We start from the raw sequence: 16,208 nt of genomic DNA on the forward strand, positions 1-16,208 counted from the left end.
CCCGACACAGCCTCCGTGTGTGTCCTGCACTCTCACCTTACCCTGGTTGAAACCACAGGGAGGAAAGGGGAAGCTGGCTGGGGTGGGAGTCACCTCCTAGCCCCGTTCTATCAGCTTCCTGCAAAGGAACAATGCTGCGGAGGGAGGCCAGGGATAGAGAGATGGCAGCTGGTGGCAGGGCCTGTCCCCACCCCTGAGTGTCTCTTAGGAAACCCTCCTGGGGTAGCTCTGTAGTCCAGTTGGAAGACCCAGGTTCCCATGGATACAGGATGGCCACTGCCCAGGAGGATGGATTTAAGTAGCAGCAGGAATCACCACTGCCCCACATACTGCACCCGTGGCAGACATTGCTAATCAATCAGGAGGCTTCTTGCCATAATGCTTTACTCAGCGGCTACCAACCCATTGGAGTCTGTGCATTGGCGGTGGCACCTGCGGCCCATGTCTGCCTTAGATTTCAGAGAGAACTTCTTTAAAAAAAAAAAAAAGATTTTATTTATTTATTTGAGACACACAGAGAGAAAGGCAGAAACACAGGCAGAAGGAAAAGCAGGCTCCATGCAAGGAGCCCGATGTGGGACTCGAACCCAGGAATCCGGGATCACACCCTGAGCCAAAAGCAGGTGCTCAACCACTGAGCCACTCAGGCGTCCCCAGAGAAAACTTAATGGGAAATGTAAGGCTGAAACAGATGGCGGAGGGAGGTGGGGAAGCATCTTTCTCCGGAGGAATACAAGGGAAAACGTGATGTCCAGCTGCCACTGTGGCTGAAGGTGATCCTTACTGAAATCCTAGCTCGCACTCGCTGTGTGTTAGGCACTGTTGTGTCTGCGTGGAGGCAGTGTAGCATAGTGACTCCAAGCTCGGGCTGTGGAGCCAGGCTGCCTGGGTCCGAATCCCGGCCCTGCCACTTCTAGCTGTGTCAGCTTGGGCAGGTTGCTTTGCCTCTCTATACCTCGGTTGCCTCATCTGTAAAATGGGGATAGTAATACTGTCTGCCTGTTGTTGTTGTTTTTTTTTAAGATGCTCTTTATTTGAGAGAGAGAAAGTGAGCATGAGCAGGGGCAGAAGCAGAGGGAGAGGGAGAAGCAGACTTTCAACCGAGCAGGGAGCCCGATGTGGGGCTGGATCCCTCTGGGATCACAATCTGAGTCAAAGGCAGATGCTTAACCAACTAGCCACCAGGTGCCCCTAGCGTCTGTCTTTTCCAAGAGTTGTGAGAAATATATAAATATGTAATTATATGCATATATGAGTGTATATCTCTGCATTTATATACATAAACACACAAATGTGTGTTAGAACACATTTCCGGTTAGAATATATTAATCCATTTAAATCCTAGATTTAAAAGATTCTGATAAGCCTTTAATTTTAAGGAGGAAATTATGATTCTGTGCGTTTTCATTAATTTATTATTTCATCTATTTCTACCCACCTTATTTTAAAATACATTGTGGGGTGATTTACAAACTAGATATGGAAACAGTGGAGGAGAGTGGAGAGCAGAGGCAGGAAAGCAGAGGGATCCAGAGCTGATGACATTACAACATTCCATGCAAGACGAGCCACTGACTTGGCTCCGAGCTTCTTGGTGGTCGGAGCAAAAAGGAAAGCAGAGTTGTTCAAGTCAGGCTGCGGTAGGGTAGGAGCACCCCTGCCACTTGAGTGGAACACAGCTTTTCCTGGTACTGAGACCCAAGAGAAGTCCCTCCTGGGTGCAGATGAGGTAGGATGAGTATAGGTGGTTGGTCCACAGGAGCTGTAGGTAATCTGTCCCTCTGTCCCTCTTTGGGGCAGACCCACTGTGTGCGTCTCCCTTCCCGGGGATGTGGAGAAGGTGGCTGCCCTACCTCTTACCCCACTCCTTGGTGGCATCAGGGCCAGGCAATGTAGAAGTGACAGAAGGCGGCATTGGCTCGGTGCTAAAAGCTCTGGGTTAAGGAGGATGCTTGGTGCCTGAGCTGTCTTTGTGGGGACCTGGGAAAGGAGGCTGAGCTCCCAGGCTCAGGGCATCCGCCCTCAGGTTCATTTATGCACAAATAGGAATTAAGAACCCACTAATTGCTCAGCACTCTGCAAGGCACGGGAGGCACATTCATGAGCAAAACCCAAACAATCCCTGCCGTGGGAGCTCACAGTTTAGTGCCGTGGAGGCAAAATCAAGCAGAGTGAAGAGACGGGGACCAGTCATGTACCCATGAGAGCCATTACCCCGCATTCCCCAAGGACTCCCTCCCTGGGCCCGACCTGGGCTCTCTGCGCCACCGTCTCCGGGATGTCCTCAGGGATAAGGGACAGAGGGGGCGACTTATTCCGGTGCTGCCTGGGTTTGTCCGAGCAGCCTTGCCGCAGACGGCCTTGTCTTCCAGTGAGCACCTTGGACCCGCTCCTGGTTCTGCCTTGGGTTTTACAGGAAGAGCAGGAAGTCTGGAAGGAGAGAAACCACATCCGCTGGCAAAGTCTCCGAAGGGAGAAACCGAGGCCAGCTCCACACACCTCCAGCCAGTGCTCTTCTCCAACAACCCTAACAGCTAGCATTTATGTGGCGTTTGCCGTATGCCAGCCCCCGCTCCGTGTGGCCCACATACGCTGTCTCACGGGATCCTCAGGGACAGCTCTAACTGTTCTCCCATTTACGAGATGAGGAAACTGAGATACAGGGAGGCCTAGCAGCTTGTTAAGGTACCAAGGAGGAAGTGACAGAGCTGGGAACGAGCACAGGCAGGCTGACTCCGAGCCCGTGTTTGTCACTAAATCCTTCCTGCTGTCTCTGTTACCATGTCCCCGGGACCCGTGCCCCAGCCCTGCCAGTGCAGCATCTCTGCGCCAAAAGCTCTCTCCAGGTGTTTCCTCCCCTTCACCAGGTGCTCCCTGATGCCCCCAAGGCCCCTTCTGAGCAGTTTCTCAGCTACCCTCTTGTAGCAGAGCCACCTGGAAGTTGAGTGCCAGACCTAAAAAGACATGATTTTCTTGGGATTTGCTTGGTTCTCAAGCCATCGGCTCTGCACGTTGCTCCGTGGTCGTTACCAGCACTAACGTACATTTTGTTAAAGGTCTTCCTTTTCCACTGGGATTTCAGATCCATCACACGGAGCCTTTAGTCTGTGCCCAGAACTGTGCCAGGCAAGAGTACTGGGATAATGGGGATAGGGCTGAAAGACACTGCTGTGGTCCATGAAGACAGGCTTCTGGAACCACACAGGGCCGGGCCCCACATATGATGGGAACCAGGTTCCTGCCTCGTGCCCAGCACTGGCTCATCGTGGAGAGGTCTGAAGCTGGTTGGAGGCATTAGAGGAGGGACGTCCCACTGCCTCCCTCACCAACCCAAGAAAGGGGAAGAGGCCCTCTGGGGTGCCCCCCTTCCCCTGGCCCCACAGCCATGTTCCAAGGGCACAGCTTGTCCAGCAGAAGCATCTCCTGGCAGATGTGCTTCGCCAGAGTGGGCATCTGACTTCTGCATGGTAGGACAGGGAAGACCCAGCCCCCTCAGGCCCTTTCCAGGCCAGCGCCAGCATGCACGCATGGTGGACAGACTATCGCACTGACTGAGACGGACAGGCTTCAAGGAAGGGGAGGTGTTGGTGAGGCCCACGGCCCTAGTGATCCTTGAGTTATGAGGAGCAGAGACATGGGAGGGGACATTCTTGTCTTTCTTTTCCTTGCACCTTCCCTGGGTCTGACACAGAGGAGACCCCCCACTAACTGCTTTTCTGAATGAATAAATGAATGAGTGAATGCTAAAACTGAAAGGAAGCTTAGTGATCAAGGTCCTGCCTTCTTTTCATTCATAAAATAACAGAGGCTCCTAGAGCACAAGTGACATCAGGCCACATAGCTAGTTGGGCAGTGTGGAATGCTCAGGTGTTAATACCTTGACCTTCATAAATCTCTCTCTCTCTCCCTCAATTTCAGGGTCCCGCTGGAAGACCTGGCCTCCCAGTAAGTAGCTTTCGTTTCTTCCTTCCTTCGTGTCTCTCTTGTCTGCTCTCCTCGACCCCAGGGCTGGCTAGGTTGGGTGGCTGCTTTCCTTCAGGCGTGTCTGGGTGAAAGGCCTCGCTCTAGCACCTCTAACCTCCAGCTGAGAGGGAAGCTCCTGGGTAGCCCCTCTGGGGCCCCAGGCAGGCAGATGACAGCACACAGGCCCTTCCAAGGCTGGACCTGACCTCTAGACTGAAGGTCCTCTAAGGGGGGGCTGGAAGGGGAGGCAGCCCACTGACCTTCACTGGCTATCCTCCTACCTACCAGCTTAGCCTAAGACCACTGTCCTTCCTTTGTCCTATGACATCTGGTAAGAAGAGACACAAAAACTTTGTCATCCCCCCAACCACCCGGCCTAGTTACCATTTCTGGATGCTAGAGAGGCTGAGTCCAGTAACCATGGAGACTTTGGATTGAAAGTAGAAGTAATACTAATAGACTAAGAGCCACCTCTTATTGCAACCCTACGATAGGCCAGGCACTATGCTAATCGCTCTTCATATATTTGATTTGTTTGACGACTCAGTGAAATGGCTATTATCATACCCATTTTATGGATGAGGACACTGAGGCCCACAGAGGTAAAATACCTTGTCCAATTGTCCAAGCTTCAGTTTAGACCTATGGAGGGGCCCATGCTGTCACACACATTTCGTACCTCTGTTTCCTGTGGTCCGTGCTTGACACCTGAGAACAGTCTTTAAAGTCTTCAAAGACATGGCTCTGTGGGATGTAGCCTGGGGCATAGATGCACTGAGTGCTAGATACTGTGGGCCCTGGGATGGCTGGCGAGTCAGGCAAGATGTGGTAGCCAGGCTGAGGGCGAGGCCAGGTATGGAGCGTGAGCCAGGACTGGCACCGGGCTACCCTTCCGGCACCCAGGGCCACATCCACTGGATGCCAGACCCTTCTGGGCATCCCAGCTACTCTTCTTTTAGACATGAATTATACCGTAACCTCTTGACTAATCTAGCAGCTTCTAGAATTCATGTCCAGCAGTGACTTTCTTAATGAAATGCATGTGGGAGGGTGTTTAGCCTCGAAACTGGAAACTCTCCCGGTAAGGATGAGCCCCGGAGCAAAGGAGGATGGGCAAATCGGTCCCATGAAATCCAAGGAGGGGAAAAATCAGATGACTGGGGAGAACGTGGGCAGACTTTGGGGTTTTTTTTGTTTTTTGTTTTTTGTTTTTTGTTTTTTTTTGTTTTTGTTTTTGTTTTTCTGACAACGTCCACCTTTTAAAAGCATTTGGGGGCAATTCACAGAGCAGGGGCTGCTGCACAGAGTTCCCAGTCTCTGGCCATTCCATGCCTGTCCCTAACCCGAGCATTTTACGGCCAGGACTGCAAAGAACATTAGTTTTTAAAAAGAACCCAAAGAGAAACCAAAACACACATGCTGCAATATCATTCAAAAGCCCAAGAGTGCGTGGGCCGTTGGGGGTGTCACAGCCAGTGTGCGGCAGGCCTGGTGTCCCCAGCAGGAAGGGCAGACCACTGGTCCACAGGTCATGGTCCCGTCCCCCTTGTGCTTCTACGTGGGGGGACCTGGGAGTGACCTGCAAGATCTGCTGCTGGCAGCCCCTTGTGAAGTGCAAAACGTGTGAAGTACAAACATGCTTGTAAAATTCACTTGCCCGTGGCCGTGCTGGGCTCACTACCTGTAGACACAGTTTATGCAACACTCACCAGGTGCCAAGCCCCAGGAGAAGGCTTTCCAGGCCCACCTTCTCATAGCATCCTCCCAGCTGCCCCTTGAGAGAGACGTGGGGGCTCAGCAAGGTACAGAAACAGATGTGGGCTTACGATCAACGCTGCTACCCCCGTTTACTTTTTTGCAAAGGGTGAACTAGAGACACCACTGGCCTGTGTGTGTAACAAGAACCTAATTTCAAAGCTACTTGCTGTTCTCGCGTACATCTACGTACATCTTGAGATGCTAACTGTCCCTCAAGGTTGCTTCAGTGGGGTCAGCAGTCACAGAATTGCCCCCCAGAAATGCCCACACCCTTCAGGGGAACCCACAAGCCCATCTCCCTCCTGCCCAGGAAGCCGGGACAAACACTGTCTGATTTTTGGCCCCGTTTGCTTTCCGTCCTTCTAGACTCCTAGCAAACCCCAGACCCCACCCCAGATTTTATGATGTCTGCACACGTATGATTGCAAAAAAATATTTTCTACCAAAAGCGAGAGGAACAAAACTTACTAAACAGATTTCCAGAGTGAGAAAATGTAACCCCTGGCTACAAAACAAAGTGGTTCCCTCTGAGCAGCTGAACCTCATGATGCAGCCGCATCCACATGGCTCCCCATCCTTCCTGTCGGTGCAGGGGGGTGGCCGAGAGGAGGGCCGGGGAAAAGGACTGTCGTAGCCTTCTCAGACGGAGGGCCTGGCGAGGAGCAGGGGGACATGGGCACTGCACCTCGGCTCTGGCACACATAGACCACTCGCCTGTCACGTGGGGCCACCACACCCCCGGCTCTGCCTCGGAGTTGAGCCGGTTGAGGATCCAGCACATCCTGGCGACAGCTGGCCTAGACTGTGACAGCAGAAGTCTAAGGAAGGAAGGGCCTTGGACCCCGTATGAAACACACAGGACAACCGAGGCTCAGGCTGGGAACCAGACTCCTATGTTAGTGCATTTTCCTCAGCACCACTGAGTGCAGGTCGTCACAGGGTGGCTGCTTGCCTAACAGTCCTTGGGGGCTGAGTGGGCAGCTTCTTCCACATGACACCTGGGCTCCGTCCCGACTGCCCACGCAAAGCAGGTCTTGGGTACGTAGCCAGCCCATGGGGTCCTTCACGTGCTGGCCCTGCTCCTGCCACATCTAATTGTTTCTGCCTCCTTCATCAGGGGGACAAAGGTGCCATTGGGATGCCTGGACGTGTGGTGAGTTGGTACATTTGCACCTGCTTGGGTGACCACTGCTTGCTTCTTCGTGCTGGCTTGTCCTCCAAACTATGGCAACCTCCCCAGCCCCAAGGAGTGGTCAGACCTCTCTCTTCCCCCTACCCAAGTCAGCTTCAGAGAGGGACAGGAGGGAAGAAGCTTTATTCCGGTCCTTCAGATCTTGCAGTATGACTTTACTCTCCAGACAGCTGCCATGGCAGAGGGAAAATCCAAGAAATGGCACTGAGAAAGTTCTTTGTCGATCACCCACCGGGTGACAGGATGAGGCCCAAGCCGCTCCTGACGTCAGGAGGACTCCCACCCCCTCCATCCCCCCCACCCCCGCCCCCATCACCCTCAGATCTCCAGCTGCTCTGCAACCACCACCACCACCCCCCAGCAAGGGCAGCAACAGATGGTGAGAAATGCAGCCTCAAGATGCCCTATGGAAGCTGCAGTGGGGCTGGCTTCCAGAAACATCCTCCGTAGGCAGAGGCCAGAAGCTTCTGGAGACAGGGCTGGCTCCCAGGTGGTGCCTCCAAATCCTCACCAAGAGGCTGGAAGTTAGACACTGAATGTTTCCTGCTGAAAACTTAAGATGAAGACAGGGAAACAGGAATGTTCCACAGGGAGGGTACAGCTCAGAAATGGGGAGGCTGGCACTCGGCCTTGGGGCCCCAGCACCAGGCATGTCCCGGGGTGGCTGCTAGCCCTCCAAGGAACTAGAAAGGGCAGCCCAGGCACTGATGGTGGCCCAATGGAGTGCTGGCCACACACTGGCCTCACCAGCACCCAGTGAGTCTAGGATGTGCCCAAGCTACTCTCCCCGTCTACCCCTGACACCCTGCCAGCCATCAGCCTCATCCTGCACCCTGGCTCCCGGGTGGCCCGAATGCCCCCCACATCATCCTTCCATGCCACTCACATGTCTTGCCTCTTGACCTCACCTCCTCATGGGTTGGCCTTAAACCTGGTGTGGGTTTGCTTGCCTGGGGTGAGCCCCGTGCTTGGAGAGAAGGCACCCAGATCTCAGCTAACACTGGAGAGCGCTCACTACATGCTGGGTGTTGTGCTCAGAGCCTCACATGCATTAGATTAGCGGGTTCAGGGTCCCCAGAACTGCCCGCAGCAGGCACAGCTTCCACCCCCATTTTTCAGATGGGACCCCCGAGGCTCAGATGCTAAGTGACCCTGTCCCTCTGCTTCAGGTCTCTAATTCCAAACCCCGGGTCTCCCAAGCCATCCCTGGTCCTTTCCCATGTGGAGCAGAGAGAAAGCAGCCAGCCAGCCCTTCTCAGGGGCTCGCCGTGCGGAGGCCTGGGCCGGGCACGTTCTCCACTGTAGCCTTCCATGTTGAGACTCAGTCGGCCTGGGTTGGGGGCGTGTTGTGGAGCTGGACGTTGTACCCAAGCTGACTGTCAGAGGCCAAGGTCCTGGTTCCTAACAAGTAGGCTCCGGGACTCTCCACCCTGAGTGTCGCTGCCAGCCCACAGGGACAGCTGCAAAATGCAAAGGCCTGCCCCCTCCTGCCCTCCTTCTTGGACTCTTGTGGACGTGGGTCTTCGGGAAGTGTCCATCTGAGCTGAGTTCTCACCCTCAGCGGTGGGGGCATGGGGTGGGAGCACAGGAGGTCCCCCATTTTTTGACACAAGGCTGTTTTCAAGCCACTTGGGGGTTTTCACGCTGCTTGTGCTATTTTAAATGTGACAATGGACCCATTTGGCTGCCCAGCAGGAGTCCTGGCCCTGAGCCTTCTGATAAGGCCTAGGGTGGTCAGTGGGTGTGAAATGCATGAATTGCTCCTGTGGTTCAGCAGAGTTGGCCCCACTGGCTTCAGTGGATTCGGGTAGATTGGAGCTGTCTGTCTGCTGATTGCACCCCAGACCCATCCCCCCATCCTCCATCCTCCCAAGTGTCTATGCCCTACTGTCCATCCCGTATTCCTGTCTTCCCTCCCCTACCACCTTGCCTGGCCCACCCCGATGTCTCCCGGCGTGTGTAGCTCGGCAAAACTTTGTGCTTGGCTCTCAGCTGGACCTTCAAACCAACTAAACTCCACCTCACAGCACAGTCCTTGGGCAAGTGCCCCTTACCCTCACCACCCCCAACACCTCAAGTGACCCAGTCAGCTGGCGACATGGCTTCTCAGGAAGATTTTCTGACCTGGGTGGGTCTCTCTCTCTCTCTCTCTCACACACACACACACACACACACACACTTCGAGAGGGTCTCTTAAGGCTCCTGCCACTGTTTCTCTCTGTTATCTGGGACAGCTGGTGGCTGGGGCCAGGCCCCAGGGAGAGGCAACAGCCATCGTGCACTGTGCTTGTCGGACATGGGACCTGTCACGTGTCAACACCTATGTTGTGTTTTGTTCTGTTTCTTATCTCACGGCGATTTCTTTCGTTTGGTCACTGTGCCATGAGCACAGACTCCTGTGTGTGTGCCTCTCTCTTACCCTTTCTTTTTTCTCTCCCCCTCTCTCCTCTACACTCTGTGTTGCATGTGGCTGCCCCAGGGAGTAAAGGGCCAACCAGGCGAGAAGGTGAGTCCTCACTCTGCCCACCACCCTTCGGCCCCAGTGTCTTCCCCTTGGACTCTTGGGGGTGCTTTCAGAGGCCCCCATTTCAGCCTTCCCCCAGCCGGCAGGCCCCAGCACTCTGCCCTCACAGGCTCTCCTGGCCCAGCGTCCAGGCCCCTGACTCCTGGCCAAGGCCCCAGCTTCCCTGCTGCATGGGTCTAACCAGTTCACTTTACAGAGAAGGAAACTGAGGCCAAGAGAGGAGGTGGGGCTTGCTGGAGATCCCACAACAATAATGACGGCAAGCACGGGCTGGAAGCCAGGCCTCCTGATGCCCAGCTGGGTACTTCCTTGCCTGTACGTGGCAGTGCGTGTTTCTTGAGCGTCTCCCTATCTCCCAAATAATGACAGTGGCGGTGAAACACTAGCACTATGATGTACTAAGCACAAACTGCCAGGTGCAGAGGTTTTGCCTCTGTTCTCCCAACTAACACAGATACAGCCCGTCTACGGAGGCTTTGATATTCTTCTTCACATGAAGGAGAACTGAAGCACAGAGAGGCAGCTTCACAGATCCAGGGTCACACAGCAGCAAGTGACAGAGCCAGAGAAGAGCCCCGGCGTGTCTGACTCCAAGGCTGGGGTTCCTCACCATTGCGCTATGCTGTCCTCCAAACGGGACAAAGGCTGTCGCTCGGTCCCACCCCAGAGGGTCCCCTCCTGGGGCTCCAGGCTGCCTGGGAGAAAGACGAGGGACATGATCGATCGATCATTGCAAAGGGATAATTGCAAACATTTGCTGGCCCCATCATGCGCCAGGCACAGTCTTAAGCCCTTTACAACATTATCTCGTGAAACTTGCACAGCCATCCTATGAGACAGGTGCTATTATCCCTCTCCTTGCACAGATAAGGAAACTGAGGCAGAAGGAGGTTAAGTAGCCCAAGGTGACATAGCGGGAGGGAGCAGAGCTAGGCTTCATTACACTATCCTGCCTTGTGTAACAATTGCTGTATCATTGCCGTGGTACAGACAGTTACAAATTCGAGATCACTGCTCACCTACGTGTGAGGCATGACAGTCACAAATGCATTTAGGTCCTTTGCTTCCAAAGGTAGCAGCAGAGCAGCCCTCAGCACCCAGTTCACAGAGGACGGCTGGGGGCTGGGAGAGGGTCTGGGACTTGCCTGGGAGACCTGGGAGTGAGGTCCCGGGCGTTTCCTCTGCCAGGAGGGGGGATTCCTGGTGGGAAGCAGCATCCAGCCCTCCTCCCAGCAGGGCCGGGTCCAGGTCCTTCCGCCAGAGCATCATCTCCGACCCCCATCTGCATCCCATACACCTTCATCTTTGTGTCGCCCCTCCTGCCCCCAGCACCCACATGCGTGCCTGCACACGGTGTAGATATCTGGGCAGCTCGGCCACCCTCGGATGGCACTGGGAGCTCCCAGCTCAGCAGTGGCCGCCATCCTCTCGGGGCTGAAAGTGTGTGTCTTGCCCCCCCCCCTCTGTTCTGAGCAATGCCATCCATGGGGCAGCCGGGTTCACCTGTTGCCTGGTGTGCGCCACACAGGCATTTGGGGGCTGGGGTGGAGACAAAGGCCTCAGGGGCTCTGAGCTTGGGTGGGGCCGGGGCAGGTTGGAGGGCGCAGGGCAGGGCAAGGGGGAGGCCTCTGGGGCCCGAGCGGTGTGGCTGAGCTGCGTGCCTCCCCCTCCCTGTGCTACCTGTTGCTCATCCCTGCGCTGCACCCCTTCCTCCCTCCTCTGCCTGGGGTCTCACCTCCCTCTGTCCCTGGTCCCGCATCTTATGCTACCGCTCACTGCTCTTCCCTCTTCATTCCTCCTGCTTCCTGCTGCCCTTCTCTCTCCCTCCCGGATGCTCCATGCACCCTGTGCCTCCTCTCCTCGGATCCTCCCACCTCCCTCCATACCCTCTGCCCCCCTGTTCACCTTGCCTCTGGCTGGGTACCCCACCCACCCTGCACCCCTTCCCCACCTGCCAGCTCCTTCCTCTCCCCTCCCATCCCTACCCCTCTCCCTCTCCCTCTCCTGTCTCTCTCTCTCCCACAGGGGGCCCCAGGAGATGCCGGCATGTCCATCATCGGCCCCCGCGGCCCCCCTGTAAGTGGTTTTTCTCTTCTTCAGGGTGGGGGATGGGCCAGTTAATGACAAGGGCTCCGGTGGAGGGGCAAGTCCTGGCTGTGCCTCTGGGCCTGGTGGCCACCGCCTGTGATGTGGTCAGCCAGGCCAGGCCTGCCTAAATAGACCTAAATTACACCCTCTCAGGAGGGTTCGCGAGGGCCACCCTTTGGCCAGGAAACCGGCAGCTATGAGGTGGCCTTGCTGTTTACAGGCAGGGGAGAAAGCACTTGTTCCTCCCCAGATGGCATGCTCCAGCTTTCCAGGGGACAAGTCTTGCTTCCAGAAGCCCCTGGAGCAGATATCCAGCATCCAGATCCGTTGCCCCAAGCACCCACTCCTGGTGTCAGCAGAGGCCCGACCCACCACTCGTCTTCAAAGTCTCCTTCCTATGTACACTGCTGGGTCCTGATTCTTAGTAGCCTCTATCCAGTGGCCCAGAAATCAGAGGCTTCCCCTCAGATAGGTTTCCTTAGGGACCAAAAGGGAACATAGGTGATGATGTGGGAAGATATCATGACTATGGGAAGAGCCCAAACCACAGGGCTTCGGTACAATCACCAAATGTCAGGTAGAAAGGACCTCAGTGATGATCTAGCACAGCCCCCTCAGAAGGGGAAACTGAGGCCCAGAGAGGGGCCAGAGGCTCACACACAGAGACTGGGGCAGGACTAGAACCTAAATGCTTGACATCCAGGGCTTCCACCATAGATCAGGCCATCATCACCATGCTCTGCTGTGCACTTTTCCTTCCCTACACAGTGAGAGGGTGAGGGAAGCAGACAGCTACCCTCTGGGAGTGTGAGGCTAGCCCAACGGAAGTGTGGAGTCCAGCCTGCCCATTCCCCTGCCTTCACCAGAGGGAGCCAGTGGGAAGCAGGAGCATCTCCTACCCCTAGTCTAGGGATAGGGTTCAGAGAGCACATTGCTAAGTCACACCCAAAAGAGGGGCTGTGCTGAGAGCGAGGAGCAGAGGGTCAACCCTTCAGGGCTGCTTGGAGGTGGAGGGCGGGTCAAAGCGGGGAGCCAAAGGGCAGGGCTAGGGGCTGGGGAGCAGGGCTGGCAGGCAGGTCAAGGGCAAAGGCTGGAGGCAGGCTTGGAAGGGCTGTGGGCTGCAGAGATCCAGCCTCCTAGGCAAGATTTCCTCTGATTAGGGTCACCCTTGGCAGTGAATCTGGCAGGCAGCATCCTAAGACCATTACACACTGCAACTCACTGAATCCTCACACCAACCCCACCGGTAGGTATGATCAGCACCTCTGTTTCATGGATGAGAAAAGCCCGGCACAGAGAGGCTGAGTGACTTGCCCAGGATCCTTCACTAGAGTGTGGCCACGCTGAGATTCAGTGATTCAGCCAGGCCGTGTGGTTCAGAGTCTGCTCCTTGGACCCTCACTGCCGTAGCAGACCCCCAGGCCGCTTGCTTACCAGCATCTGTGTTTCTGAGCCCATGTGGCCACTGCACCGATGGGCTGTAGCTTCTGTGTGTGTTAGAGGAGCCACCCTGTGGATGCCCCAAGCCCAGCCATTCCGGACAACGGTGGTACTCAGCCAGGGGGCCTCTAGAGAGGAGCAGGTCTCAGAGAAGGTCTCAGAGAAGGTCACAGAGAGAGCCAGTCCCCAGGTTCTAAAGGCCAGGACCAAGTGTGGGCAGGCCTGTTGGGTGAACAGAAGAGCAGCAGAACACAGGCCCTACCCCTTGGCCACCGCCTCTGATTGCCGCCCAGGCTGACCCCAGATTCCATTGTGTGGCTCACGCTGGTCCTCCAATACCCTCTCGGTGGTATGATGCCAATGAGCTACCTAAGAGTTGTTGGAAAGGCCCCCCGTGGAGAACATACTCAGGGGCAGCGGTCTGCCTCAGTGCCCTTGGCTCCAGCCCAGTGGGCCCAATCAGGAACCATAGCCCCTCCACTGGGTTTGACTCTAGTGGTGAAAAGTACCTTCTGTTTAGATACTGGTGATAAATTCCATCCCCTGGGCACCCGTCCTGCGCTGAGAGCCCACCTGTGCCCGGGCCTCCATCAGCCCTCCCAACAAAGCTGTGGGGCAGGCCCGCCAACCCATCTCCCAGAGAAGGAGATGAGAGTTTCATAACTCACCTGAGCTCACTCAGCTAGCCAATGCTGGAGCTGGGGTTGGGCCAGGTCCATCTCATTCCAAAGCCAGCATTCTTGCTGCAACCCTTCCTTCCAGGTTTCAAGCTCTACTGTTTAAAAGAGATATTTACCTTCAGGAGAAGAAACAGTTCTCCATGTGGGTACAGACTTGGTGGTAGGAGAAGTGTATAGGGCTGGGTTAAGCCCAGCCTGCTTCTACTTTGGCCTTTGTGGGTGACCATCACCCAGGTGACTGGGGCGTCCCTGCTGAGTCCTCTCGAAAGACCAGGGAGACCACCTCAACTCCTCCCGGGAAGCCACCCAGAGCTGGTGAAAACAGAGGGTGAGGGGAAGACAAAGGGGACGTCTGTCACTAAGGGAGAGAGGTCAAGTGGGCAAGCCCTCTGTGGCCAAGGATTATAGGGAACATGTGGCTTTCCATTCAGCCAGAAGGGGCTCAGAATAAATGCAATGGGTGTTATTTGCAACTAATGAATTATTGAAAACTACATCTGAAATTAATGATGTACTATATGTTGGCCAATTGAATTTAAATTTTAAAAAATCAAAATTAAAAAAAAAGAAGAAATGCTCCTAATAAGAACCAGCCTTGCCACTCTCAGGGGCCACCTGCCTCCTCTCTTGGAGCTTCTTCTGAAATAGTCTGAGCCAAGGGGGAACCAGCCAGGAACTTTGGAAAAGGATAGTTCACATTCCAATGAGGCAAGATGCTAGAGTGGTGTGCCCCATTAAAGCAAGGGGAGGCCGGAACACTGGCTGGCCCAGCAGACACTGGGCAGGTCATCTTCCAAGCTAGGAAACACCCCCCCCCCATCTCAAGGGGAGCTCACTCCCTCCCTGAGCCCCCCAGCTTGTCTTCAGGGTCTGGGAGGAGCCATCTGAACTTCCAGCCCTCATTCACAAGGAGGTGCTCCATGCTGGGTTGATATATCTGTTGAATGTTTCTTCATTTTTTCATCCCATTAATATTTTTTAGGCACCAACTGGAGGCTAGGTGCTGAGTAGACAATGAAAATCGGACCACAGCCTGCTTGTCCCTGTGCAGAGAGACGAGCAATCCCATAGTGATTATAATATAGACCATGCTCAGCCGTGATGGTTAGGGATCTGGGCAGACAGGGAAGAGGGACCTGAGTTGGAGTGGAGGTGACAGAGAAGGCTTCCAGGAAGGCAGGATAACTAAACTGTGATCAAGAATGAGTAGAAGTGCCCAGTTAGTAAGGCGAGGGAGGAGACCCTGAGGTAAGAGAGTTCCTTATAAGTTATCGGGTGAGGCCAACGAGGTGAGCAAGGGCCCAGTTGGAAAGTACTTGGACAGGGTCTTCAGGAGTCGGGACTTTATCCTGAGGGCAGGGGAGAACACTTGGCTTGTGTTCAGCTGAGGATGGACATGATCAGATTTGTAGTTTATTTATTTTTTTAAGATTTTATTTATTTATTCATGAGAGACACACAGGGAGAGATAGAGACAAAGGCAGAGGGAGAAGCAGGCTCCAGGCAGGGAGCCCAGTGCAGGACTCAATCTCAGGACCCCGGGATCATGACCTGAGCCAAAGGCAGATGTTCAACCACTGAACCACTCAGGCATCCCGCAGATTTGCAGTTTAAAAAGATCTCCTGCCCCTCCCTGCTCGGGCGTGAAGCATGTTTAGAAGCGGCTGCAGGTCAGGGACTGGCTGGTAGGCACATGCATTTAGCAAGGGCTGGTCTGGTAGGACCTCTCGTAGGTGGAATTGGCCAATTAACTGCCCTTCTCCAGAGAGGGGAGCAGATTTTGCTGGGGAACATGAGTCTAGCTGGAACATGATGAATTGGATGTCCTTGTAATGTCCAAAGGGACATCCCATTTGCTGCTGGAGGTCAGAGCTGGAGCTGGCTCACTCAGCTCACAAGAACACCCCCTACCAACTCTGTGTTCGGTGGCATCATGTTGATAGCTTAAAATCACCCAGGGTAGGAGGTATATTTACACCCCAGAGACTGGCAAATGCTGTACAAATCAAGACTCTTCTCTCCCTCTCACTGTCACCTCAGCTGGCGATTAAACACTGACCGGCATGGGGTCTTGTTTGAAAGATAGTCAGCATTGACTTGGAATGGGAGGCCGGGGGAATGGGATATATCTGTTGAATGTTTCTTCATTTTTTACCATTTATCCCAGCATTGACTTGGAATGGGCAGATGGGGAGTCCAACTGAATAATATTCATTTCATTTGGGAAAAAAGTTAGCTTTCATAAGGATGTCAGGAAAATTCTGAAAAATAGAGCAAGGGGAAGAGGGGAGGACAGGACCAATTGTTCTACTAGATATCAAAAGTAAAATAATAAATGTAATAAATATAAATGTATTATAAAAACAGAGCAGCTCTATGGAACAGAACGAGGAGGCCAGATATAAAACCAAACTCATCTGGGAAGTTAGTCTATGGCAAAGTTTTGTTTCACAGGAGGAAGAAAAAAATAGATTGTTTAGGAGATGATGCTGGGATAGGGGACAAGCCATTCACCAAAAGGTAAAGCCAAAAAAAAAAAAAAAAAAAAGCTGCATCTGTGCCT

General features: G+C 54.2%; 1 protein-coding gene across 17 annotated transcripts in view; it reads left to right on the forward strand.

The window, feature by feature from the left end:
- COL13A1 (collagen type XIII alpha 1 chain) overlaps window positions 1–16,208 on the forward strand; it is a 148,649-nt gene that overhangs the window by 64,323 nt on the left and 68,118 nt on the right. For 10 of the 17 annotated variants that reach the window (XM_038534171.1, XM_038534172.1, XM_038534180.1 and 7 more), the window contains exons 4-7: window positions 3,919–3,945; window positions 6,839–6,874; window positions 9,393–9,419; window positions 11,463–11,513. In XM_038534171.1, the coding sequence (XP_038390099.1) occupies window positions 3,919–3,945; window positions 6,839–6,874; window positions 9,393–9,419; window positions 11,463–11,513 (141 nt within the window). The remainder of the gene's footprint in view (window positions 1–3,918; window positions 3,946–6,838; window positions 6,875–9,392; window positions 9,420–11,462; window positions 11,514–16,208) is intronic. The other 7 variants (XM_038534174.1, XM_038534186.1, XM_038534176.1 and 4 more) reach the window with 2 other exon arrangements.

The sequence above is a fragment of the Canis lupus genome, chromosome 4, assembly GCF_011100685.1.
Source record: "Canis lupus familiaris isolate Mischka breed German Shepherd chromosome 4, alternate assembly UU_Cfam_GSD_1.0, whole genome shotgun sequence".
In the NCBI taxonomy this organism is placed as follows: domain Eukaryota; kingdom Metazoa; phylum Chordata; class Mammalia; order Carnivora; family Canidae; genus Canis; species Canis lupus.